Source organism: Peromyscus eremicus, chromosome 3 (assembly GCF_949786415.1).
Source record: "Peromyscus eremicus chromosome 3, PerEre_H2_v1, whole genome shotgun sequence".
NCBI lineage: Eukaryota > Metazoa > Chordata > Mammalia > Rodentia > Cricetidae > Peromyscus > Peromyscus eremicus.
Window position 1 is genome coordinate 130,492,511 of NC_081418.1, and position 26,893 is coordinate 130,519,403.

At 43.0% G+C, this 26,893-nt stretch overlaps 1 protein-coding gene across 5 annotated transcripts in view; it reads left to right on the plus strand.

The window, feature by feature from the left end:
* Positions 1–26,893, plus strand: part of Dcp1b (decapping mRNA 1B) — a 40,567-nt gene that overhangs the window by 10,692 nt on the left and 2,982 nt on the right. For all 5 annotated transcript variants that reach the window (XM_059258463.1, XM_059258464.1, XM_059258466.1 and 2 more), the window contains 4 exons: positions 14,113–14,179; positions 16,027–16,162; positions 22,223–22,351; positions 24,375–25,226. In XM_059258463.1, coding sequence (XP_059114446.1) covers positions 14,113–14,179; positions 16,027–16,162; positions 22,223–22,351; positions 24,375–25,226 — 1,184 coding nt within the window. The remainder of the gene's footprint in view (positions 1–14,112; positions 14,180–16,026; positions 16,163–22,222; positions 22,352–24,374; positions 25,227–26,893) is intronic.

The window sequence follows — 26,893 nt, forward strand, 5'->3', positions numbered from 1 at the left end:
GAGAAACCCTGAAGACACTAACAGTAGATGTCTGGCTCGGACACACCAAAACACTATGTCCTGTGTCAAATTAACTTATTCAAATGCTAATAATGAAGCCACAAAAATGAGTGTAGATTGATGGCTCTGCATTTAAGAGCATTGGCTGTTTTTCCACAAGTCCCAGGTTCAATTCCCAGCACCCACATGGCAGCTCACAACTATCTATAACTACAGTTTCAGGGGATCCAACACCCTCTTCTAGCCTCCATATGGACCAGACATGAAGTGGTGTGTGTGTGTGTGTGTGTGTGTGTGTGTGTGTATGAGTATGTAAAATAAACCTTTAAAAGTGAATATAGAATAAATGAGTACTAGTGACCTATCTTAATCATTCCTGGTCACTCCTATTTTGGACAAATAATTGATCTAGTCACTATAGATATTTTGAGTTCTTATATATTGCATTATGTCATAGACAATACCAAAAATATAAAATTTCTTTAATACATTGATTTTAAAAAAATACCTTTCCTATGTTTCCCAGGGCCTGTGTGACAGAAAATGCTATGTGGCGTTAGTGAGCACACAGGAAGCTAGGTATGTCCAGGACAGTGATGAACAGCCACCTGGGACTGTTGACCTTGAAGTATAGCTTATCTGAAGGAACAGGATTTGTGTTTAAAGCACACATTTTCAGAGTCTTAGCACAAAAAGGAAGAAAGAAAGAATTTTTAGAAATCTTATAATTTTATATTGGTTAGCATTTTGAAATGATACTATTTTGGATAATAGGGCTAAATAAAATGTGTTATTAAGTTTACCTTTAGCTGCTTTTTTGTCATTTCTAATGTAAAATATCAGGCATGGTTTGTACCTGTGGGTCTTGTATTGATGAGCCAGCTCTGTTCTCACTGGCGTTTTACAGATGAGAAAAGCGAGGTTTGGGGAAGTGAGAGCAGCCCAGCATGTATAGCTACAGCCCTGACCCTGGCTGCTATTCCGCACCCTTGCTCTGCCTCCCCTGCAGTTAAGCATGACTGTGAATGGAAGTCAGTCTTTGGAATGCATGTGTGCTTGTTTCTAACAAGCCCCTATACAGAAAAATGAAATCAGTTGAGCAGAGATTTGAAGGCAATGTCTTGGCCCTCTCCTGCATTCATTTTGCTCCATTTTGTTCTCCTCGACATTGGATGCTGATTGCCTTTGAGTTCAGTTGTTTGGTCTTGGCTTATTTTTCAGAGTTTCTCAGTCTCTGACATCCAAAGTCCACAGAAGGTTTATCATGTCGGCCATCAGGGTCTGGGTACCTCTCAAATGTTTCTTACAGCTCAGATGATTATGTGCAGTTGCATATGGCTTTCTAATCCTCTGATAATGCCCCTTTGGCCAGGCAGCCTCGCTTCATGCAAGGTTGTTTTCATGGTGACTGCCTCCTTGGGGTCCATATGGACCTCCAGAGGCCCTTGGCCTTCTGCTAGCCACACAGCTCATGAGTAATATCTGCCATTGCAGTAGAGTAGAGCTGGACTGCTTCATGGCGAGTTTTCTCAGATAATTTTTTTTTAGACTCATTAGAGGAAGAAAAAAGTCAATTAGGTGAATCTAGAAGAGCAAAATAAGAAAATAGAAAAAAATCCCAAACTCTCTTCATTTAATTAGTAAAGAAAAAAAACATTTGATAAGTAATTTTGAATTTTAATCAAATAGAAAATAAATTACTTTATTGTAGAAAAAGGTTTATAATTTGAGCTTATTGGAGTTTATTGAATGATATTTGACCTAAGTGAGCTTTCGTGTGTGTGTGTGTGTGTGTGTGTGTGTGTGTGTGTGTGTGTTAGGGTTTTTATTGCCGTGAAGAGATACCATGACCATGGCAACTCTTATAAAGAAGAACATTTCATTGAAGTGGCCACTTGCGTTTCAGAGGTTCAGTCCATTATCATCATGGCAGGGAGCATAGAGACATGCAGGCAGACGTGGTGCTGGAGTAGTAGCTGAGAGTCCTACATCAACAGGAAGTTTACTGGAAAACTGGGTGGTATCCTGAGCATAGGAAACCTCAGAGTCCACCTCCACAGTGACACACTTCCTCTAAAAAGGCCATACCTACAAATATACTGTACCAACAAAGCTACACCTCCTAATAGTGCCACTCCATTTGGGGGCCATTTTCTTTCAAACCACCACTCTGTGTGTGTGTGTGTGTGTGTGTGTGTGTGTGTGTGTGTGTGTGTGACATATGGATGTGCAGGGGTGTACACCTGTGAGTGCATGAAGAGACCAGAGGAAGATGTCAGAAATCTTCCTCTATTTTTTTCCTGCCCTCTTCCTTTGAGACAGGGTCTCTCACTGTCCTGGAAGCTTGCTGTTTTCTCTAGGATGGCTGGCCCACCAGCTCCTGGAATGTGCCTGTCTTTAATACCTCTCCTCCTCCCTCCTTGGGTTATATTCATGCAGAGCCATGCACAGCTTTTTAAAATAAGATGTAAAAAGCAAATAAGATAGTTATTAAATCAGAAGTGAAATTGTGTGCATTCATTCATTCAACAAACATTTACTGACTGCCAGGCACTGTGTTGGATTTTCTATGGGTTATCCTATGAAATTCTTGTAACTTTTTCTTGGAAATTCTCTGTTTTCTGTTTTATCAATGAGGATAATGGGTATGGAGAGATAGCTCAGCAGCTAAGAGCACTAGCTGCTCTTCTAGAGGACCTAGTTAATCCCCAGTACCCACATGGTGGCTCACAGTAGTCTGTAACTTCCAGGGGCTCCAACTCTCTCTTCTGGCATCTCTGGGCACCAGGCATACAAGTAGTGCACAGATCCACATGGAGGCAAAACAGCCATACACTTACATTTTTAAAAATAATAAAAAGTCCAAAATATTTTGAATGCTGAAATGACAGTCTAAAGGTTTAGATTTGAGATTTTCAGTTCTTCTTAGCTGGGCTAAGATCACGTGTAGATTTTGGGTTTTCAGGTTGGAGATGAGTAACAGGTTCTAACAAGTGTTCTAACATGAAAAAAAAACAAACAAAACAAAACTGAAATCTGAAACACTCTGGTCTCAAGTATTTCCCATAAGGAACATACAGCCACACTACCAGCGTGAGTCCAGCATTAATTCAGAAATGTAAAAAAAAAGATCTGTGCTCTGAAAAATCTCCCCTCCCTTCTCTCCCCCTCTGATCCCTTCTGCCTTCTCCCCTCTCTCCCCTCCCCCCCACTTCTCCCCCTCTTCTTTCCCTCTCCTTTGAACCTCAGGGCCTTGGGTGTGATGGACAGCACCATCACACTTAACCACATCCCAGCCCCTTGTTAAATGTCTCTTGTATTAACCACCTAGTAATGCTCACGTGCTAGGGTTAGGAAGTCCGAGAGCCAGTGAGACCTACGTCTCCCCTTAGCATCTGCAGTGATTCTTTGTTTTTGTCACAGAATTCACCTTTTAAATAGCCAGTTTTCTAGCAGAGATGCAATTTTCTAACATCTTTTCTACAGTCCTTTTTCCAACACAATATATAATAAGTAATCAATAGTTTTAAAATAAAATTTCAAGCATTTTCTTGATGGCTGTTATAAAGAACATATTTAATTTATTCCCGAGCTTCAGCTAAATTGTACCTGTAAATATAAAAATAAATAACAGCAGTATGAAAGTCAAATTGACAAATAAAGGTTGGGCATAATTTGGAAGGAGCATTGCTCACTATACTTAGAATGTGTTCTGAAAAACCTTTGCTCTGCCATTATACTACCATAAATCAATAAGTTACTATGTAGGCATGAGTAGTAAGTTTCAGGTCCCTTGTGGACAGAGACTGTATCTTATATTTTAATTGTGTTCTGTGATTCCACATGGGCCTAGAAAATAAATGGATCAGGATAAGGAATAGACATGCACAGTAGACTAGAAGTAATTCCCAGATCGTTTGTACCAATGCCAGAATTGGTTGGTGTGTGGGGGGTGATGTCTAATGATTTTGTCTCGAATTCTAATCATCAGTGTGCTTAAAACAAAGCTTTGAAGATATTCTGCTTGGAGTGATTGATTTATAATAGCTACAAGGTTGTCCATCGTTCAGAAATTTTTCCTATTCCCCAACTCACAGTCAGTGTGACGGTCCTGCCTCTCAGACTCATACAAAGCAGTGACCAAGGCTGAACTGTGTGATTCCCTCATGGATTTGGGCTTTTCCTTGGGTTTTTTGTTTTGTTTTGTTTTGTTTTGTTTTGTTTTTTTAGACAGGGTTTCCCTGTATAACCCTGGCTGGAACCCACTATGTAGGCCATGCTGGCCTGAAACTCACAGAGATCCACCTTCCTCTACCTCTCGGATGGGATTTAGCCTTCTTAAGCCTCCTAGATTTCAAAATATTTAGAGGAATAAAAGTCTTCCAGCTCAGCCGGTTCTAATGCCCTGAGATTTGATACCTCTAACCTTAGAGTCACTCAGACAGTTGGTATAAAAGCAGCTGACAGGGTAAAAGCAAAGCCTATGGGAACGCACTGCAGAGCAAGTGAACGCCTCATTATCTGCCCATAGACAACTGAGCTTATGTTGTCCATTATAGGATATCCACTGGTGTATTGATAGTCTCGAGTAGTACATTTTTAATTTTTAGACTTATTTATTTTAATGTGTATGAATATCTTGCCTGCATGTATGTCTATGCACCATGTGCAAGCCTGGTATGTACAGAGGTCAGAAGAGGGCTTTGGATCACAGATGGTTGTGAGCCACCATGAGGGTGTTGGGAAATTAACCTGGGTCCTCTGTAAGAGCAATAAGTGCTCTTAGCCTCTGAGCCATCTCTCCAGCCCTCTCAAGTAGTCATTTCTAATCCTGTTGGGGCCATAGAATCTGGTGATTCTTCTTCACTTCTCTCCCTTCCTCCCTCCCACCCTCCCTCCCTCCCTCCCTCCTGCCCTCCTCCTTCCCCTCTTCAGGTATGTTTTTGATTGCCTTCCATGTACCAGGCTTTGGGCTTCATCCTCAGAATGTCTATGCACACCATTTTACAGACTTAAATTCTAGGAATGCAATTGAGCTCCTCAAACCATTGAAGGGCAACACACATCTTTAAAGTAATTAGATAGCTAAAAGTCCTTGACATTCTTTTTAGACAGAAACTTGATATTTGCAAGAATAACAATAGCATGCTTTTCTCTTCCAGACCTGCCCAGTAAGTAATATAAGATCCTCATGGGAAACTCATCCAAGCCACAAATAATGCAGAGCAGGAGACAAAGACCTTGACTTTTCACATTCACTCCGAACAGGCATCTATACAAATTGAGGCTCTTATTGTATGTGGTAGGTGTGATTGCTGCCCTTGGTAACCTTTAAGGCCTCTAGTGTGCTTCTTGATAAGAGAGGAAGAAGGTCTCTAAAAGTCAAAACTTATTATATGGTCAGTGTCTTATTTAGGGTTTTTATTGCTGTGAAGAGACACCATGACCATGGCAACTCTTATAAAGAAAAATACTTAATTGAGGTGGCAGCTTACAGTTCAGAGGTTCAGTCCATTATCATCATGGCAGGGAGCATGGCAGCATGCAGGCAGACATGGTGCTGGAGAAGTAGCTAAGAGTCCTACATCTTACAGGCAACAGGAAGTCAACTGACACACTGGGCGGTATCCTGAGCATAGGAAACCTCAAAGCCCACCCCCACAGTGACACACTTCCTCCAACAAGACCACACCTCCCGTTAGTGCCACTCCCTATGAGGGCTGTTTTCTTTCAGACCACCCCACTGAGTGAATCTCAGTTTGTGTGAAAAGCTGGCTTCTTTATTATGGCCCTGTGCACAGAGAGCTGACATGCTGTAACAAGTGATTAAGGATTGCACACCTCCTACAACTCGAGTGATGAAACTTGTCACTCTAGCCTTAAATCCAGAATTACTGCTGATTCTGTCAGTACTCTGCTCATGCTGAAAGGATCTAAACTAAAGGAGACAACTTATGTAAAAACTGGCATTCTGTCAGTTACAGAAAGCTCCAGAAGACGTCAGGTAAGGCAGTATTTCACTTTGAGTACTGGCTGTCATGATTTTGGTTTCCACGCATCATAGCTCCTGAAACAGGTTCCTATCAGCACCCCACACCACCTGGGCAAGCCATACTCCTTTCCCAGAGCACCCAGCGTAAGGATGGTGCACTTCTACTGTAGAATGTTAGGGCACTCACAGGTGGGACTTTTGCGAATTTAATTTACACACACACACACACACACACACACACACACACACACACACATCTTGAAGCTCACCCAGTGGAGTAATATTGGCATGCTTGGGTAAGGAAGAATCTGTGAGGCAAAGTGATACATTACAGGTAATATGCAGCTACTGTGGAGTAAAATCTAAATGAAGTCACTTCTGCTTTGTCCTCAGCCATACAGATGCAAGATTCTTGGCATTACAAGGAAATAAGCATTCACATAGTGATGATGTTTCCATTCATATGCTGCGTTTGTGGCTTGTGGTTGTACAGTCTTTTATATTTTGTTTGAGAGAGCCAAATTTGCTGTGATAAAAAGCCTAAATCTTGGCAGAGAAAAACTGTATTCCAGAACATTCCCCTCCATGCTTTCTGAGAGAAGCCTCGTTCACTCGCCCTGCCTCAACATACAGGGAGTAGGCAGGATAGCTGCACAGTGTTGGTGTACATTTTGCATTCTATTTTTATATTGCTGGTTTTTGTTCAAAACTCCTAAGATAGTTTCAGATAATCATGTTCTGGAATCAAGGTTAGTTGATTCCAGAAGGAATCTTAGGTTAGGGGTCCAGGAGAAAGAGTGTAATTAGGCCATGAGCTGGTATTGGAATCATCCTGTACACAACCCCTAGTTCTCCTCTCGGACCAGAACCGAAACATGACTTGTTTTCAACATGAAGAGCTTTGGGAACACTCAGTATCTCCTGTATCTACAGCAGATAAAGGTCAGAATGACTGAAGTACAGAGCCCCGGTTCACTCCTCTCCTCACTGGCTACAGAGCCTTTGCCCCAAACCTTAGCAGCTTCTCAGTGATGTGCTTCAGCGAAGCTGCGCTGTCCTCATCAAATGCTGCCTTAAATCATCTGACTCAAATATGAGGAAGTCTGTGCTTTGGGGGCTTTTGTTTTGAGGAGAACAATTTTTGACCTATAAAAATGTTGTTTTATGTTTAGCTCTAAGCATTGCAAACTCTAATTATGAGACAGGATTTATTTCCCTTTGTTGATGCTCATTTATGATAATAGCATTTCAGAGTGTTGTTGGAATAATTAAGGTAACTTAGATGCTTGTAAGCTCAAGGTTACGTTATCACAGGTGACTAGCATGTGAGGATCATAATTGTTTGCTGCACCGAGTCCTGTGATCATCTGTAAGGAAGAGAAATGTGTTCTTTGTCTCCCAGTTGCGGATGGGAGTAGTAGTCAGGCAAGCAGAATGATAGGGTAGAACTGTTGCGATCATAAACACTCGTAAAGTAAGTGCATTAGTGTCTGCCGAGCGCCAAGTCAATGGAATATGTGGTTTCTGGAAACTCACATCTGAATGGCCAAGTCCTAGCACTGAGACTTACACCTAAGACTGTGAAATACTTCAAGCAAAGTCGGCTCTCAGCAACGTTAGAAGAATATACAGGTCTTAGGAGAACAGCTGCTTGCTGTCTGGTAGAGTGGATCATTTGGCAGAGGACTCCAGCCTATCCGGTCCATGATGGTTAATTAAGCCAGAACTGATACTAACTGTGGCAAGGGTTATCGGTAACAGTCTTTGGCTAGAGACACTTGCTGACTGCACATGCTGCTGTCTGTGTGCGTTGTTGGAGTCCTCCAGGAGCTGTGGTCTGATGCAGGGAAGAGATGTGTAAATGTGTAGGTAGGACGTTTTTAATACAAGGATACCCAGAAAGACTGGGGGCAAAGAACACCACTGAAGTTTATCCCTGGAAGAGTGCAGACAGTGGGACTCAAGGATAGATGGGAGCTCAGAGATGTAGAGGAATGTCTTAGGGAATCCATTTGATATTTGTGGCCCAGATTTTGAAATTTATCAGCAAAATTATGAATAAAATGGAGATAAACAAGTGGTCAACCAAACAGATTGTTCCTATTTCTATTACTCTTAATCTAGGATTTTCCTGATTCTTAATTTTTTTATTTTTTTATTTTTTTTGGCATTTCTTTACTCTGTTAAACTTCTTAGAGTAAATAAAGTAACTTTCCCCTGAGAGAAATAAAATGAGGAATTTAGTGTATGGTGAAGATTGCTCTGACTTTGACAGGATGTCAAGTGTCCCCAGTGAGGAGGACAGTGACTCTGAGATCGGAAAGTCTAATGACACGTGATCTTTGTTATAAATGAAACTTTCTAAAAGCAGAATATATCTTTTACTTTTAAAGTAACACGTTCTCATTGATGATTGGAAATGCATATTGATTCACATTAACGTACTGCTTTGGCTGTCAGGTTTGGAGCTATTTAGTTTTAATGGCATCAGCATTCTAAAACAGTTGGTTTATTTGGAATGGACAGTTTGTTTTTACGGCTCAGGTTTTCTCCTCTTTGCTCCCAGTGCCATTAAATAGCAACCGCTTCTCGTCAGCTGTGAACCTTCCAGTATCCCAAGATCATGGGATCAGGACTGCTGATTTGTGAGGTGCAGTAAAACTATGTCATATGAAAAGAACCAGACCCAGGGCCAAAGATAACAATGCTATGTAGCTGCTCTGGGGCCAGTGAAGATTTTGTTTTACAAGACGTGTCCGTGTTTGGTCAGTAAAGCCAGAGCGGAAGGTGAATGAACGAACATTACTTTAAAGGCATGAAAGAGCATGCCAAAGGGAAGCAGAGTTTTGTAGAACAGGACTGATGCAGAGCCTGCCAGCCATGGCCTCGGTTCCCCATCTATGGAGCCAGGACACAGCCCTCAGGTGCCACTCCAGACATTGCAACTGATGCAAGTCTCTCCAGCTTCCCTCCCTCCCCCAGAGTCATTTCCTTCCTTATTCTGAAAGTCCTGGCCAACTCTGGTTTAAAAAATACAAATTTCAGGTAATCCACAAAGTAAGATGACTATGAGGTCAAGGCCAGCCTGGACTATATAGCGAGTAGCTTTCCAGTGTAGGCTACATAGCAAAACCCTGTCTCAGAGCAGAGGGCTGGTGGGATGGCTCATCAGGTGAAGGTGCTGTTGTCGGGGTTGCTGACCTGAGTTCGATCCCCAGAGCATGCATAGCTGAAGGAGAGAACTGACTCTGGCTGGTTGTCCTCTGACCTCCATGCACACGCGGTGGCATCTTCGTGCCCACACACATATACACACAAATAAACAAAATGTGATCAAATCCAGACAAACCCAAACACGGACTGATTCCAGTCTTTCGTAGCCAAGCTTGGAAATCAAATCAAAGCATGTAAACGTTTTTTTGAGACTTTGTGTATCATATTTGGAGGACTGTCAGGAGCATATTTTAGAGAAAATAAGTAAAACTGGGAAAGTCATTTAGCTGGCTCGTGGAACCTGGTGTGGCCACAGAGGCTCCTGGGAGGGGGAGTCCCTGAGCTGCACACTCCTTGTGACTGCAGCTCCTTCGTGAGTGACTTTCTCCTTCTAAAATGTGTTAAGACTTTCAGATGGGTGGGTACTATATGTGCTTCTGCCGGCCTCTAGGAAGCAGACATCTTCAGCATGGCCAGATAACAGCTTGAACTAGGTAAATGGGACAGTAAAAAAACAAAAAACAAAAAACAAAAAATGTGTTTGAACCAAGTCCACCAAACAGGTGTTTACACCAATTATACACTGGGGTAGAGATTACTTTTCCACTCATTTGAGGAAGACCAGAACCTAAGTGGGATCTGAAGAAACTTACTTTTTTTTTTTTTTTTTTTTTTTTTTAGTTATTTTCAAATGCCCATAGTTTGCAGAACTGATTTCTGCCAGGTTCCCAGTAAAGAGAGAACTGAGAGCTTTCGTGGGCAAACGAATGGCCCGACCCTTTTACAGGAGTAAGTGAAGAGGAGGAAGAAAAAAAGGAGAGAGGGGGGAGGGAAAGGAGGAGACTTGGATGAGAAAGCATAATCAAACCGGAACTCCCAATTAAAGTTTGCCATACATCCCTTAACGCATTTATATACCGCTCACTAGCTATGTAGGTATATGCTTTCTTTTAAAATTTTAGCCCAAATCCTTATTAAATGGCTTTGAGTTGAAAAGTACTTGGCATAAAATAGAGAATGAATGGTAAATGTCTCAAAGGGTCATATTAAATAAAAACATTTATTAGGAGCATAAACAGGATGAGGCGGGTCCTCTTTTCATTCATCCAGAATGAACTGCTGTGCTCTACTAATGGGAGCCAGTGGGTGCAAGTGAAAATGCGCATTTAAGTGACATTTGATACTGCCTCTAATGACCATTTAATTGGCCCATTGAGACTTGATTGGCTTTCAGGCTTCCTGCTGAAGAAACTAAAGAATTGATGTCATCATCAAGAATAGTCAGCTTGCTCACCCTTGTCTGTATGTGCCCACAAAACCCAGACATGGACTATAATGTGGACATTTTGCACTCCTCAATCTCTTAAGGAGTTGGAAGCACAATGGGAGACAGGTATTTTACCACAGAAAGGCTGTTTTCTGTGGAGAACCGTTCAAGCATGGCATCAGGAAAGGGCAGTTCAAGCCGAACTTCCCCACAGTGTGGTGAGAAAGTCCCAATAAAACAAGGGATCACATAGACATTTGGGAGCATGTGCTGGGGAACCTTCTAGGATCCTCCTTCCTAGTGGAGCTCTCAACACGCTTCCCTTTTCTCTGCTCCGCTCTGGGTTTCTTACCTCCAGGAGAGATGTAGAAACAGTTGAGTTGAGCTTCATGTACCACCTTGCCCTTGAACTTGCCCTCTGTTTCCTCAGACAGGTGACTGGAAAGCGGCTGGTATGGGGGTGTGGACGGCTGAACGAAGGCGCGAATCATGGTGACTGCCAGTTGGGTGCTAACAGCTAATTCCACAACTAAACAGTCATCCCACTTGTAGTTTTTCCTTGTACTCTTCAGAAACTCAGAACTGCTTTCTGTGGCCACCTTTGAGGGCCATAAAGCGCATAGGGGCCTAGCACTCAGCCTGGAATTCAGGCGTTTACTTTCAGGTTAGAGCTCTGAAAGCACACTCCTTCCTTGGTTCTTCTCTGCCGAACCCTTCTGCCTTTGCGGCTGCCTTCAGATCTGTGCAGACAAGCCCTTCCCCCCTGGAGCCCTTGGATGGAAATGTGAAGCAAATGGCTTCTGTCAGCCTGTCAGCTCATCACCTCCTGAAGGCCTGATGAGTCCTGGTCTTTGTATATCACCACGAGCTGTCTGGCACAGCCTCTTGTGTGGACGGATGATAGGCCTGGTGGGGGTGGAGGCTTGGGCCCCCGACGCGGAGAACTTGAGCTGGAATGTGGATGTCCATGGATTCACAGTGCCACTGAGCTGCAAAACTATTTTAAGGAGAAGAAAGCACAGGCCCAGTCCTCTATCTTGGTGCTCCTTTTAGTAGCCAGGAATGCTGGTAAATTTCTGTTTTATCTTCCTCTCCTCTTGCCTATTTAAACCTTATGTTCAAGCTAAATATTAACCGGGTAAAGAGTTGTTTCAAATGATCCCATCTGAATGTTAGAAACCATGTTGCCTCGGGTAAATCTCCATGAGGAACTAGATAACGGCAAACCCAGTATTTCCTTCATAGTGCTTTAACGTTTGAGGGGTTTCTGTTTTTCTGTCCGAAACCTGTATGTCAGTGTCTCGTGGTGATGAAGATGTCAGAAGGGTTTGTTTGAGCCAACAGTTTCCTTGGCATCCTGCCCTCATAGAACTGTAGTTCTGTGTGTCAAGTGTCACACAGGAGGAAGAGTGGCACCTGGAATGCTCGTTAGTGTAGTCCCAGTAAGACGCCCATCGCCATCTTCTCTGCCACTGGCGTTAGTGTCTGATTGCACCATGAGTTCCTGACTTGCCATTTGGGAAAACTTACTCTCAAAAAAGGCAAGATTTCAGGGCAGCAAATGGTCCCCAGCACCTATTATAACTGAGACAAAGAAGCCAGGCTCATGGGGCTGAGTGCCAGTGAGCTGTGTAGATTCCTCTTCCTCACAGACTGAGTGCTAGGGATCCATGGCGATTCCTCACAAACTGAGTACTAGTGATCTGTGTAGATTTCTCATGGACTGGGTGCTAGTGATCCCTGGAGATTTCTCACAGACTGAGTACTAGTGATCTGTGTAGATTCCTCATGGGGACTGAGTGCTAGTAATCTATGTAGATTTCCTCACGGACTAAGTACTAGTGATCCGTATAGATTCTTTATGGAGTGAGTACTAGTGATCCGTGTAGATTCCTCATGGGGACTGAGTGCCAGTGATCCAGCCTGACTTGCAAGGACAAGAGGACAGGAGTCTAGGGGGTCTGAGTTGGGAGTGACTTCTGGTAGGTGGGAAGTAGCCTGGAACCTCAGTTTCCAGAATCACATTTAATCTTGACGCAAAGGTTTTATTTTGGTGTGAAAGCATACAGCACATTGATTTGAGAACACTGATGTTCTCAATATTCTTAGGTTTGTCATAGTGCTGTGGCTGGATGTGTGTGTTTCTGTCTCAGAGAGTACCCTGGTTGAGAAAACCTGAGGTGTCATCTCCTTGCCCCTTCCATATGTAAGTGTCTGAGGTAAACGTTCTGCGTGCATGGGCTAGAGAGATGTCAGGGGGTAAGAGCACTTTCTGCTTTTCTAGAGGACCAGATTTGGTTCCTAGCACCCACATCTGGAAGCTCAGCTACCTGCAACTCCAGTGCCAGTGGATCTGACACCCTTTCTGGCCTGTGTGTATACCTGCGCACGTGCGCATGCACGCACACACAGACACACACACACACACACACACACACACACACACACACACTAAAATAAATCTTTTTTTCAAAAGATTCTGTCTGTACTCAGTCAGTATAAAAATGAAGTTTAATGTCTCAACTTTTGGCAAGTTAGTGATTTGGATTCATAAAGCTTTTTTTTTTGATACCTGCTTAAAATAGCATTAAAAAGACATTTCCTGTGCCTTTGGATATTTATATCAGTACTGTCCTGGGGCAGACAGTTCATGTCTGCACATGGTGAGATGAATGAACAGAAAAAGGTGTTTTTAGACAATCAATAGCTATCTTCATACAAAATAATGAAATGCTTTGAAAGTTCATATTTTTTGAATTTTTTGTTTTCCTTTAAAATACTTTTTGCTAATTTTCATTCTTCTATCATAATATTACTGCTGTTTTCAATGAAGTTTTTAATGTCCATGTAGTTGATGTATTATTTATAAGATTATTTGCATATATTACCAGGACCTCAACTAGATATTTACAAATGTATCCTGCAACTATTTTAGCCTCCACTACAAAAGTGATGGAGCTAGATACATACTAAATTTAATAGATAACTTATTTGAAAATTATTAAATGAATCAATCACAGTTATACTACATTTCTGTTCATTGCTAAATGGTTACACCATAGTCATACCTAACCTTCCAACATTTGTAAATTTTCTGTATGGACATCTTAAAATAAAACTTATTTTTAAAATATATTTTTTCTAGTTCCCTATCCTAATAACTCACTGCCAATTTTTCAGTTAACATATTCTTTGGAGAAGGAGCGGGAAGGAGGTTTCTAGGCATAATTTGAGCATCAGGTTTCTGAATATTTAAAAATAAAGATGAAATGTGTTTATGAAATGTGCAAATGGAATATAGAAACAATGAAGTCTCAAAGCCAAGAAGTTTAGAAATCCTGGTCTCGTTTTCAATCTGTAGCCACTTGTGTAAGAAGCGTTTACCAACTGCCTGTCGAGCTAGAGGCTGCACCGTTGGAGAAGCAGGCTTCAGTGTGTGCACCAACTCCTCAGCACTTCCAGGATGGATGCTTTCCTTCGACATGCAACTCCAGTGACTGGCTTCATTTATTTAGTAATAAATCGAACAAATTCATTCCACAACTAACTAGTATATATTTTCCTCTAAGATAGAAAGGGAGTTTCTTTCATTGTGTGACTTTGAAGACGCTTATGGCTTGTTTGATGTGTTTTTTCCCAGTGTCCATTTATGGAATTTGGTTTTATGATAAGGAAGAGTGCCAAAGAATTGCAAAACTGATGAAAAAGTAAGTATTAAAAGGCCGAGTGTCTCCTAGTACCAGGCCTTTGACTCGCATCTCCAAGTGTGCGGAGCAATGCTAACTTTACCAGGAAGTGTTTCTCAGCCATCATCTCCAACGGGACCCCCAAAACACTGGATGCTGCTTACTAAATGAAAAAGGAGAAAGAAACGGCTTCTGTGTTTCTCTAGGTCCACTGCCTGCATGACATGCCTTGTTCTGCCCCGAGTGCTGTGGGTGGTTCCGTCCATGGGGGGTTTCTTTGGTGTTTTCTTCATTTGTAAATAAGTAGTATTTTCTCTGGATGTGTCCATCAGTAAAAAGAACATGCAGAGTCATCCTGAAAGGGTGCCCCTGAGGCTTTAATACTGCACTTCCTGCCTACCCTTTAACAGCTTCCTAAACTGTGTTCAGAACTCAGAATCCCCAGTGCCTCAAACACCAAGTGCTTAAAATTGTCTTTAGTTCTCCTCTGTGGGAAGGTCAGAATCCGTGTTAGTTCAGCAATCAGTGCAGGTGCTCTCTCTCCCCACCTCCCTCTCCCCCCCCCCCCCCAGTTGTCTCTCTCTCACATGCTGGTTCTGAGCTACTTCTACATTGCCATCCAACTTTCCTCCTCTCAGCTTCCCTAGTTTGCATCGAAACGAGGCCCAGGTGAGGCTGGTGGACTCTGCCCAGTTATAGGCTTGGCTGTTCAGTTTTGCTGCTGTTTATGCACATGGCCAAGAGCCTCAGGATGGAGTGAGTTCATGAAGCTGGGTCTCTGCCTAGGCTAGCTGCTCCCCACCCGGATGTGATGTTCTGTCTGTAAAGAACCAGTATTCATTTCTAAATCCAGGGGCACTGGAATGAAAAAGTGACCCTCCTCCCAAGGGAATGAAAACCAGGGAACACATTCTTATAAATAAAATTGATTCCTGAAGTTCTCGCTTGTGAGAGCTAATTTTAGGCCACCCGCTCAAGTCCCAGATGGTGATTAAGTGTGTTCAAACTGGTATTTACCACCATAACAACTAGTTCCTTAAACATTTCATGTTGTTGTAAATTGTTCAAGGGATAATAATAGCAGGATTCATATGGATTAAAAAATACCCCGTAGCTCAGCCAAGAGGTCATGGTAAAGCTGGTAACATTCTGCAGTGATTGCCTGACAGCGCAGGCAGGAAAATGATTGTTACTAGCAATGAGCAGTTGATTAGCAAGGATTCAGATCCCTTCTCTAGTTAGAATAAAATCTCTTGGTAACTTCACAGGTCTTGCTTTACCGTTAACTTCATGGCTTTAACAAAAGAATTTGGGCTGAAATTCAAAGCAAGCCAAAGAAGAGTTTTGTTTTGTTTTGTTTTTTAATGTTTCCCTGCAGCACTTAGGACCATGTGGTCAGTGTTAGGATGTGACCTTTTTGGTACCTCCAAATTGCCAGAAAGCTGCCAGATCTGAGGTGGTCCTGTCCACCTTGCTTGACTTTGAGGTATTTGGGAAGGAGGGGGATCTCTGTGTCATGCCGGTCATTCCTGTTGAATGTCTGTTCTTTGGAAGGCTTCCTCCATGTCAGCGACAGTTCTGCTGCTACAGTGTAAAAGCAGCTGTGGCTGATGTGCCTAACAGTGAGCAGTCTTATTCTCTTTACAAAAACAGGTTGGGTAGGCTGTCACCCACAGGTCATAGCTTGCTGACTCATACCCTGGATTTGCATATGTGGCCAGTTGACTCAAGACCTCATCTCTCATTCTCTGTTTCAAATGCCTGAGCAGTCTTTCTAAGATGGCTGTAATGGGATGAAACCCTGGGAGAGAACTGGAGTGACGGCATTGGTTTTGACTAGTTCCCTGATATTTCCCTTGGTTTTCTAGCCTCACTCAGTGTGAACAGTTGAAAGCCTGTCATGGAGCTGGAGCAGGATCCTCCCCAGTGACCCTGAGTTCAGGAGAGGGCAGAGAAGTAGATATCTTACAGATGCTCACCAAGGCCAAAGATGAGTACACCAAGGTGAGTCTCTGTTCTTCCTATGGCCGCACTTAACCACAGTGACAAGATCATCACTGGGAAAGACTTAAGGATCTTTGAAAGCCAATTGGGGGAAATCAAGATCTCTTTGCTTTTAGTAGACTGTAGACTGTTTTCTGCAGTGACTTAAAAAATAGCCTAAGAAATCAATAGCCTTCCTACAAACAAATCGTATTCGGTTAGAGGACTTACTACCCTTACAGTGGTAACACGTAGATAAATCATGTCTTCATTGGTGGGGCAGGCCTGTAATCCCAGAATTTGGAAGCTGAAGCAGAGGATGGTAAGTTTCAGACCAGCCTGGACTACTGAGACTTGTCTCAAAAACTCAAAGCATGGGCCCAGCAACAGGGCCCAGTGGGTAAGGGCACCTGCCACCAAGCCTCATGACCTGAGCTTGATCCTTAGGACCCACATGGTGGAAGGAGAGAGCCAACTTCCACAAGTTGTCCTCTTTTGACCTCCACACATGTGCTGTGGTACCCCTCCCCAGTGAATAAATAAAAGATAATAAAAATTGTAAATCAAAATAAAAAGCATAAAAGTAGACTTGAAGAGACGGAAGTGTGTGCCCTGTTCTTAGCTAAGGAGTAAGAAGACTGGATGTAAAGTTGTCATTCTCCTTCAGCCTCTAAGTCTGAGGTGATTTCTAAAGAAATACTGCTGTTTTCTTTTCTTTTCCTTCTCCTGGAACAGACAAGCTGACTGTAGGGGAAACAGACAACTCCCCAGCATAGTGGGGAGGGGGGAGGGACTGTAAAAACCAGCAGTATTGACTGGAGGTAGAATAGGGGCCATGAAGCAGGCTCTGCTTGATGCTAAAAACTGGTTATAAACGTGTAGGAGGGTACTGTAGATTGTTGGTATTCATACATAGTAGCCAGATAGGCCAACAGGATAGCTGAAGCCAGAATTAGATGCAATTATAGATCCAGTTTATGATATGATAAATAACTGTTTCAGGTCAGTTTTATAAATGGATTCTTTGTGTTTTTGTTTGTTTGTTTGTTTTTTGAGACAGGGTTTCTCTGTGTAGTTTTGATGCCTTTCCTGGACTCAGTCTATAGACCAGGCTGTCTCGAACTCACAGAGATGCACCTGCCTCTGCCTCCCGAGTGCTGGGATTAAAGGCGTGCACCACCACCCGGCTGAATGAATGGATTCTTAAGTAAGCAGTGCTGAGGCACCTGGTACCCATTTGGAAAAGTACAGAGTTCAAACTGTGCCTCAAACCACAGCCCAAGATAAATCTCAAATGTTAGAAAATTCAAGTTCCAGAGGAAAACTTACTTGGATCTCTTTGCAATCTAGGAAAAAAGAATCCTTTTTAACTGTGCCTTAAAACTCAAAACCAGTTAATTTCAACTATATAGAAAATTAACATTTTGCAAACTTAAAAAAAATAAAAAACAACAACAAAAACCTGGACAGTAGTGGCTCACACCTTTAATCCCAGCACTCAGAGGCAGAGGCAGGTGGATCTCTGTGAGTTCAAGGACAGCCTGGTCTACCGATGGAGTTCCAGAACAGCCAGAGCTGTTACACAAAGAAACCATGTCTACAAAAACAAAAACAAAAACCAAAAATGAAATGTAACAACTGAGAAGAAATATTCACACCTAAAATCTAGGAAGTGGGTTAAGTCCCCTAAAAATTGAAATATAAAGGATTAACACTCTCTAGAGAAATGGGCAAAATAAAATAAAATTAAGGAAAAAATAATCTTAGAATTTGGAAAATGAGTAAAAAAAATATAAGAAAATGTAACTGAATATTACATTGTGGCATCATTAGGAAAATCATGACTTCAAGCCACAATGTTTGAACTAAACAGTCTTTGCAGATTATACTTCAAGGGTGAAAAGAACAACAAATTAGAAGCTTAATTCAGTGGTCTTATTATTAGTAGGAATATTGACCTTATAATTTTTCAGCTTTTACAGATACAATAATTGAGAAATTACATTAGTGTGTCTAGAACCAATCCTTGATATAAGAGAAGAAAATCAAACTAAGTTAAAGTTGGTATCTTAAGTGGAGACATCAAAATTAGTTCATGTTTTGTTTCTTATCTATGGAAACAAAAACTGAAAGCTCCTAGCTCCCTGAAAAGACTCATAAATGATTGACAGCCAGTAGCAGTTAGCACCCTCGTTGCCCAGGGTCATTTCCTCCTAAAAAGTGTCAGAGTGCCAGTGGCTCATACCTTTAATCCCAGCACTCGGGAGGCAGAGCCAAGCAGACCTCTGTGAGTTCGAGGCCAGCCTAGTCTACAGAGCAAGATCCAGGACAGGAACCAAAACTACACAGAGAAACCCTGTCTCAAAAAAAACCAACAAAAAAAAGTGTCAGAGCTCTTTGACGAAGTTCCTGATTGTGGGGCAAATGGGATCCTACTCAGTGTCCACTGCCGCCAGCTTACGAGAGCACCAACCAGAACACAGCAGCAGTGTGGACTGAGTGCAGGACATACAATCATGAAGCATGTGGACCATGGTGATGGGTGGGAGAGACAGCGTGGACGAAATTCAACCAAACAAACTAGTAATAGCCTTTCCTTTGAAAGTGCTCAGACACCAGTTCCTGTCTCTGACACTGATATTTGGGGGGTGTTTGTGTGTGTGTGTGTGTGTGTGTGTGTGTGTGTGTGTGTGTGTGTGTGTGCAGTCACAGACAAGCCACAGTTCACATGTGGAGGTCAGAGGACAGCTTTCAGAAGTCAGCTCCCTCTTTCTGTCATGTAGGTTGTGGGTTCTAGGAACAAACTCAGGTCATTGGAGGTCCAGGAATTAAACTCAGGTTCCAGGCCCCTTTTTCTCACTAGCCATCTCATAGGCCTCACACTGGTAATAGTCTGTCTCTAAGCTTGCTATGTGAACTCTTGGACTCTTCCAGCTTTCCATTACATGGTCTTCTTGGTATTCTATAAGCATTTGAAACTGACTTCTGCTTCCTGAAGGTGCCTTCCTGCCTTTCCTCCCCTTCCTCACCCACCCAGACAAGGTCAGACTTTCAAGGTCCATTTCAAGTCCTTCCTGTCACATGAGTCGTGCCTGACCCCCCCCCCCCCAGCTAATGTAAACGTTAGTTAGCGTCAGTCACATAGAGAGGCCGTCTCCTGTCGGCTGGTGCCTCTCATGTATGCATGTAGGCGTTTTAACATACACAGACAAGGTACAGATCATCAGTAGAATGGGTCTGGTATGATCAAGTGGAAAATGGAAACAGTAATAAAGAACAAGCATTTTCCCCTCAGAATTCTTGTGAAGAGTATCTCCATTTTTGGACATGTTTAAGAAGACATAGTGGAGTTGGTATGAAAGAATTTCATGTCTCTTGATAAGGATTAAATGAAAACTTCTGAGATCCCTTCTGTCTCTGGAATCTGGTGGGGAATTCAGTCTGATTTTTAAATTAATTTTTTAATTTAATTGAAAAGTAAAATTTGTATAAATTAAGGCATACAACATGATGTTTTGATACCTATATACATTATGGAATGGCTAAATCAAGCTAATTAATGTATGCATTACATACATAGCATTTTTGTGGTGAGAACATTAAAATCTACTCTGAGTGCCTTTCATATATGCAGTTTTTAGCTGTAGTCACTGTGATGTGCGGTGGATCCTTTGGATTTCTCCTGTCTAATGTCTTATGAACATGCTCACAATAGCCTGTACCCCAAGCCTCTGCTAGCCACCATTCTCTCTGCCCTTGTGAGTTCTTCTTTTCTAGATCCACGTGTAAGTGACGTTGTGTGGGATTTGCTGTTCTGTGACGTGTTGACTTCACTGAACACATTTTCCTCGGCTTTTATCCTTGTGATCACAAACGGCAAGGCTACTTTTTTCTTTCTTGAAAATTGAATATCCCGTGTGTGTGTGTGTGTGTGTGTGTGTGTGTGTGTGTGTGTGTGTGTGTGATTTATCCATTGATCTGTTGACACACATTTAATTGATCCATGTTTTTGCTGTTAATAAATGGTCCTGCAGTGAACAGGGAAGTACAAATGTCTCTTGGACATATGGCTTCATACTCTCTAGTTATGTGCCTAGTAGTTGGATTGGTAGGTCTTCTGGTAGTTATGTTTTTTTATTTTCTTAGGAACTTTGGTACTGTTTTCTACAGATTGCCAGCAGTACTGTACCAGGATTCCCTTTGTTCCATAGCCACATCAACACTTTACTATCTTTTGACTTTTTTAAAATTATTTTTATTTTATGTGTATACACCATGTGTGTGCCTGGTGCCCATAGAAGTCAGAGAGGGCATCAGATCTCCTGGAACTAGTGTTATGGATGGTTGTGAGTGCTGGGAACCAATCTGTGTTCTCTGGGAGAGCAACAAGTGTTTCTAACCTCTGAGCCAACTCTCCAGCCCCTCTTTTGCCTTTTTGAGCTTAAGTATTCTACCTGGAATGATGTGAGGTCTCATTGTAACTTTGATTAGCATTTCCCTATGATTAGGGTTGTCATTTTGAGTCCAGACTGGGCTGTATAGCAAGGCCCTGTCTCAAAAAGAAAAGGGAGAAAAGATCTAAGGAGTAATGTGTAATGGCAGGCAAAGCTACCTCAGTGTATAGGAAAGGTGGGGGAAATCTGTTTTCTTTGTTTAAAATAAAGAGTCATTCTGTAGAATTAACACACCTCTTTGTAAGTGGTAAGAGGGGCTAGCGACTCCTCTGGCCAGCACTTTCTAAGTCAGTGTCTTGTGTGGCCTTGCCTTGCCTTGCTTGCCTTGCTCTTAGGAAGACAGCAGTTGACCCATGCAGCGACACCACCAATCACTGTCACTCACTTGACAAGAATGTAAAAATAACACTTTATGACTTAAAAGCAGTTCCGCACTCTATTCAGTACTAATGCCTAATGGCCAAAAAATTGACAGGACTCTTGGAAAATGTAGTTAGACCTTTGTGTGGTTGATTTGACAGACAGGTGCACACAGTGGCACCCAAGCCCAGGCATGTGTCTTAGAATAAGAGACTATGCCCCAATAGCTAGAAAACCCTTGAGAACTGTGGGCTCCCGAGATGACATGGTGCCTGTCACTCATGCTTTGTCAGATGTGACGACTGTTTCCAGGCATGAGGCATTGACTGGTCGGCTGAAGCAAATGCTACAGAGAGAAGGCCCTGTGTATTGTTTTACTTGATGTTTTAACAAAATGAACCACAGCGTTATTGCCAGGCTTTTGTCATGAGTCCTACTGTTGGCGATGGCACGGTTGGTTAGGTTAACAGGTGATAATGAGTTAGGATTTGAAATGATGAGGCTTGTCTGTTTATGAAATTCTAATCTGTAGTAAGTGGCTCAGAACACTTCATTTAAATTATCCTGTTTATGCAAGAAGTCATCTATTAAATAAAGGTGGTGTTAGCAATTTTTAAATCAGTGGTTTGAGACAGCATTACTTTTTAGTTTGTGGACCAAACAGGTTTAGATGCTTGAGTTAAGTATTTTTAGCAGCTCCCTGTATTCTACTCTATATTATTTCTGTGATTGCTCACTATCAAAACCTATTAGACTGGTTGTTTTGAAACTATTTCTTCTTTTTTTTTTTTAATTTTTTTTTTTTTTTTTTTTTTTTGGTTTTTCGAGACAGGGTTTCTCTGTGTAGCTTTGTGCCTTTCCTGGGACTCACTTGGTAGCCCAGGCTGGCCTCGAACTCACAGAGATCCGCCTGCCTCTGCCTCCCGAGTGCTGGGATTAAAGGCGTGCGCCACCACCGCCTGGCGAAACTATTTCTTCTTAAGCAAACACATAGCCTTCCAACTATCCACGAGCATGTGGGTCCTCAGGGCTAACTGATGTAGGTGGTAATATTTTAGGACACTGAATTACACACACCAAAAAAATTGTAGTTGATTCTACCCAAATATAGTTCCCATCAGAAAAGTAGAAGAGATTATCCTTCATGCATGAAAACTTATTTAAAGACTAGCCATCTACCAATTAGATAAGCAAGAAAGGCTGTAAACACACTAGAGCTTCTTTTATTTCCATCAAAAATGAAGTATTTGGTTTGTTTCCATTCCAGTGTAAGACCTGCTCTGAGCCCAAACAGATAACCAGTTCTTCTGCCATCTGTGACAACCCTAAGCTTATCAAACCTGTCCCCGTGAGACCCAGTGGCAGCCAGAGGCTACAAGAACCCCCTCCCAACAAGGTATGAGTTGACTGCTTTTTTTGTTTTGTTCAAAACATAGTTTTCATCTTTTGGAATTAAAATATAATTCTATCGCTTTCTCCCTCTCTTCCCTCCAACCCTCCCTTGTAAACGCCCTTTGCCTTCTCTCAAATTCATGGCCATTATTTCTTTAATTCCTAAATATTATATGTTCCTAAATATAGAAATACAACCTGTTCAGTACAGGTTATTTGTTACATATATGTGTACGGTGTTACTCATATGTACATGTTTTCAAGGCTTACCATTTGGTATTGGATAACCAGTTAGTGTGCTCTTTCCTGGGGGGTACTCTTTCTCCTGCTCTCAGCATTTCTTAGTTCCTATAGTTCTTTGTCTAGGAAGGAGGCCCCGTGAAATCTCCCCTTCCATGTCAGCATGCCTTCTGTTGGGTGTCATGGTCCTTTATTCACAATAGCTAGGAAAAGGAAACATCCTAAATGTCCTTCAACTGATGAATGGATAATGAAAATGTGGTACATATACGCTATGAAATACTGTTCAGCTGTAAAGAAAACTGAAATTATGAAATTTTTAGATAAATGTGTAAAACTAGAAAAGATAATATTGTGTGAGGTAACCCAGACCCAGAAAGACAAATGTTGTATGTTCTCTCTCATCTGAGGCTCCTAGACCCAGATCTCCCAATATGAGATTATAACCTGGAGTCACTACACAAACCAGGGAAATCCTCTGCTTTCATCTATGGCCTCTGGGATTCTCAAAGAGCTTTACCCATGTACTGCAGGGGAGGGCCTGGCCCTGCTGAAGGATACCTAAGGTCGGTGGAGAAAGGCAGGGTCTTGCTGCACTGTGCATCTGAACTGTGGAGCACGGGTTCTCTTCCTCAGGGATTGTCCAGTTGACCACACACTGTGCTTGTGGCTCATGAGCCAAGACTGCTTAGAAGATCCTACATTGTTCAAAAAACAAGTGTCAGGGGAGACAGAAGCATACACCTTCTGGGAGAGGTCCCTCCTCAGGCCACTGGAGGAGCAGCCATCATAACAGTACAATAAAACGTGACATTTCTCAGCATCGCTGTGTACCCTGAGCAATGCCAGGCTCTGGGCGTGCGGCAGAGTGCCTGTTCTGGATTAGCTCTGGGCCAGGGAGTAGTGGAAGGCCCACAGGCCTGGGGTGGTTGTGTGTTGTGTGCTATACACAGCAGTACAGCAGAGACAAAATTTGCTGATCAGCAGGCCCATTGTTGATTGTAAAGGAAACGTATCTGTTCTTTCATCATAGTTATTCCTAAGTAAAGAAATGTTTTGCAAGGAATTAATTTAAATCAGTTCTGAAAGTGAGCATGAGCCAAAGACAGAAAATGACTTGACGAATGAAAATCTTGTTTTGAATTTTTCAAAAAAGAAGTATTTTCTAACTTATTTTAGCTTTTCATTAGTTTCCATGAGAATTTCTCTCATTTGAGTAGATAACCCAAGATACATTGACTTTAGAGTGGGAAAGAGGACCAGCTCAGGGGCAGGAGTGGTGTAGCAGCCAGGCATTGTATACACCTGGTCCTTGCACATTAGATTAAAATACTCATTTCTTTCTAGCCTTGCTCTCTCTAATTCTGTGAAAAGCTGCCAGGAACCTGGAGCTCTTACGTCCTGCTTATTTCCAGTACAGTTTGTTCTCAGCAACCCTAGATGGACCCTGGCTGTAGAGATGGGTTTCCATGAAGTATGTGCAATCTTATACTATAGAGTGTAATTTTGTCCCCTAATCTGGGAGCTGCAGACCCCTCAAGGATCACATGCATGTCTTATCAAGTGACCAGGTACTGTGATGTAACAACAGCCTTGGGGGCAAGGAGGAGAATGCTGTGAAGATATTAGACATTTCAGAGGTCTCGGGCTTTTCAAGTTGATAAATTTCACCCGTCACTGATCCTTTGTAAACAGAAGAACTCATCAGTTAACTGAGTTCTGCTTCACAGCCCTCCTGCCATAACAAAACTGTGTGAACCTATTTTTGGATATCTTTTTTCCCCCAGACCTTGGACCCTGAGCCCCAACACTTATCTTTGACAGCTCTATTTGGGAAACAAGACAAAGCTCCCTGTCATGAAATTCTGAAACCCTCCCGGCCCTTTGCCCACCACCACCACCACCACCACCACCACCACTACCACCAGCAAGAGCAGCTTCCAGTTCATCAAGGAGTTGGATGCTTCCTGTCGTATGAAGAGCCCAGAATGCTGTCACTGCCTGTGGAGAAGCAACTTTGCCCAGCCATTCAGAAACTCATGGTGGGGAGCACAGGGCTGCATCCGCTGCCACAGCACCCTGAGCAGTGGCCCTGTGAAAGTGGCAGCCCCAGTCCTGCAGGGGCAGTTCTTTCTGCCCCTGTCCAGCTGGGGTCCCCCTGGAACGGTGGGACTACACACTGTGCACAGAGCACTTGCAGAAACCACAAGCTATTCGAGCAGCTTCAAGGTGCCTCAGGGGCAGCGCATAAATATAAGTCCTGTGCACCTGCCAGCCCAGCTGTGGCCACTCAGGTAGCTCCGTGCCACAGCGTGGCCCAGTCACAGCTGGTGTATTTCAGTGGCCCCCTTCCTCCCCCCACACCAGGACATCAAGTTCTCAGGAAGGAGCAGTGTGCACTGCCAGCACAAACACTGCCCCTCTCTGGCAGCCGGGAGAACAGCCCCAGTGTGCTCCCTACTCAGGAGCTGCTAAGAAAGCTCCAGGTAGTGCATCAGGAGCAACAGCTGCAGGTGGCCTCCCGGCCAGCCTTGGCAGCCAGGTTCCCCGTGTCAGCCCAGAGCCCAGGGACAGAAAAGCCTTTGGAAGCCTGGGCCAACAAGACAGCCAGCATGGAGAAACAGGCTCCTCTAATGCAGGTAAATACGTCCTGGGAGAACGATGCTATAGTAATGCAATAGGATTTACTCTGCTACAGGGAACTTGTGTCACGTGAGCTTCCATTTAAACAGCTACCCAAAGCCCCCTCAGTGTGTCTCTTTGTCTTTCACCTTGCCTTTCTGTCTGGAAAGAGAAGCTTCTCTCTGCTTACAGTCTGGTGTCCTCTGCCATTTAGAGGTGGTGTGTAAAGTTAAATCTTTACCATGTCATGAAGCCTGAAGAGCAGCCCAGATGTGGGAAAACACCTAGTCTTTGACTATGAAGACCCATGGCAGTTGGCTCTAACATTTTAAACATCTGGCTGATTCTCGGCCTTCATCCTGTGGGTGGTTATTGCTTGCTTGTTGGCTCCATGCGTGATTGTGGGTGTTTCCTACGTGTTAGTAGCCACTTCCCTACATAATGGTGGAGAAAGCAGACTCCGCATCCCACAGCCGGCAACCGTGTGGGTTCCTGAAGTAAACAGACACAGCAGTAAAGATGCTGCTGTTTTTGTTGCCTCCTAGGTGATCAGTATTATGAGGACAGGCAGAAACAAGTGTACCACCCACAAACTGCCGGAGAAGGCAGCACAGTGTCATTTCTGGACATAGTGTGTCTTTCTGGGAGACAGTTGTCTGTACCCATTAGCAACCAGGACCGTCAGAAGCCGGGGTCTGTGGATTGTCTGCCTGTAGTGGCATCTGAGGGTCTGGCATAGAGTCCCTGAAACCGTGCTGCCGTTAAAGATTGGATAGTTACCCTTACTCATTTTATATATATGACAGTGTTGGTCTTTGTCACATGTTTTATCACACAGCAGCTCCTTAGAAATTCTTCCCATTTTTTAAAGCAAAGGCCCAGGGCACAAACTGTGTATGTTTGGGAGTGTGACCCGAGTCAAGGTGTTTGTTTTGAATAAATCCCAGATGCAGGTGCTTTCTGTTGCCAACTGGAGCTTTGTCCTCCCTCTCACAGCAGGGCAGAGTGTTGACCCCTTTGTAAATGTCTGCTTTCATTTCTCTTTGATGATTTAGAATGAGAAAATCAGGGCTAATAATCAGACTAAATGTCTGCGTATACAGTTCTCTTTGTTTTTAGTTCTCACAAAGGTCAGGATCCAAATAAGGAAAGTGTACATTCTGCCAGCCCACACCATGCTCCTCCTGACGCTGACCCCTCCCTTAGGAGCATCAGCTCTCAACACCTCTCCTTGGGATATCAGATAGGGAAAGCTAAAAGAAACAAGAGTCTGTCTTCCTCTAGGCCGTTTTCTGCCCCCAAAGATGCCAAGGGAGTGACGATAAAATTACAGCCACATCTAAATTGCTGCTTCTCTGCTTCCTTCTCATGAGTGGTGGAGGGCTTTGAGGCTGAGAAGTAAGATACTTTTGTTACCTGACTTAGAGACACACGGTAGCTGTAGGAGTCAGTCAGACCCAGTTCAAAATGTCACTTGCATAATTGGGAAAGCCATTTGAATACTTGGCTTTAGACCTGACAGCCAAGGGAATTAGATCGACTCAGCAGACAGGTGGGTCATGGTGCTCCAAGCTCCATGTGCCCAGACCCTGCTCTTCATCCCATGATCTACCCCCTTATCCTCTCCCTGTCCCTACCCCCATGCCAGCCAGGAGAAGCAGAAGGCATGCTCTCTGTAGATAAG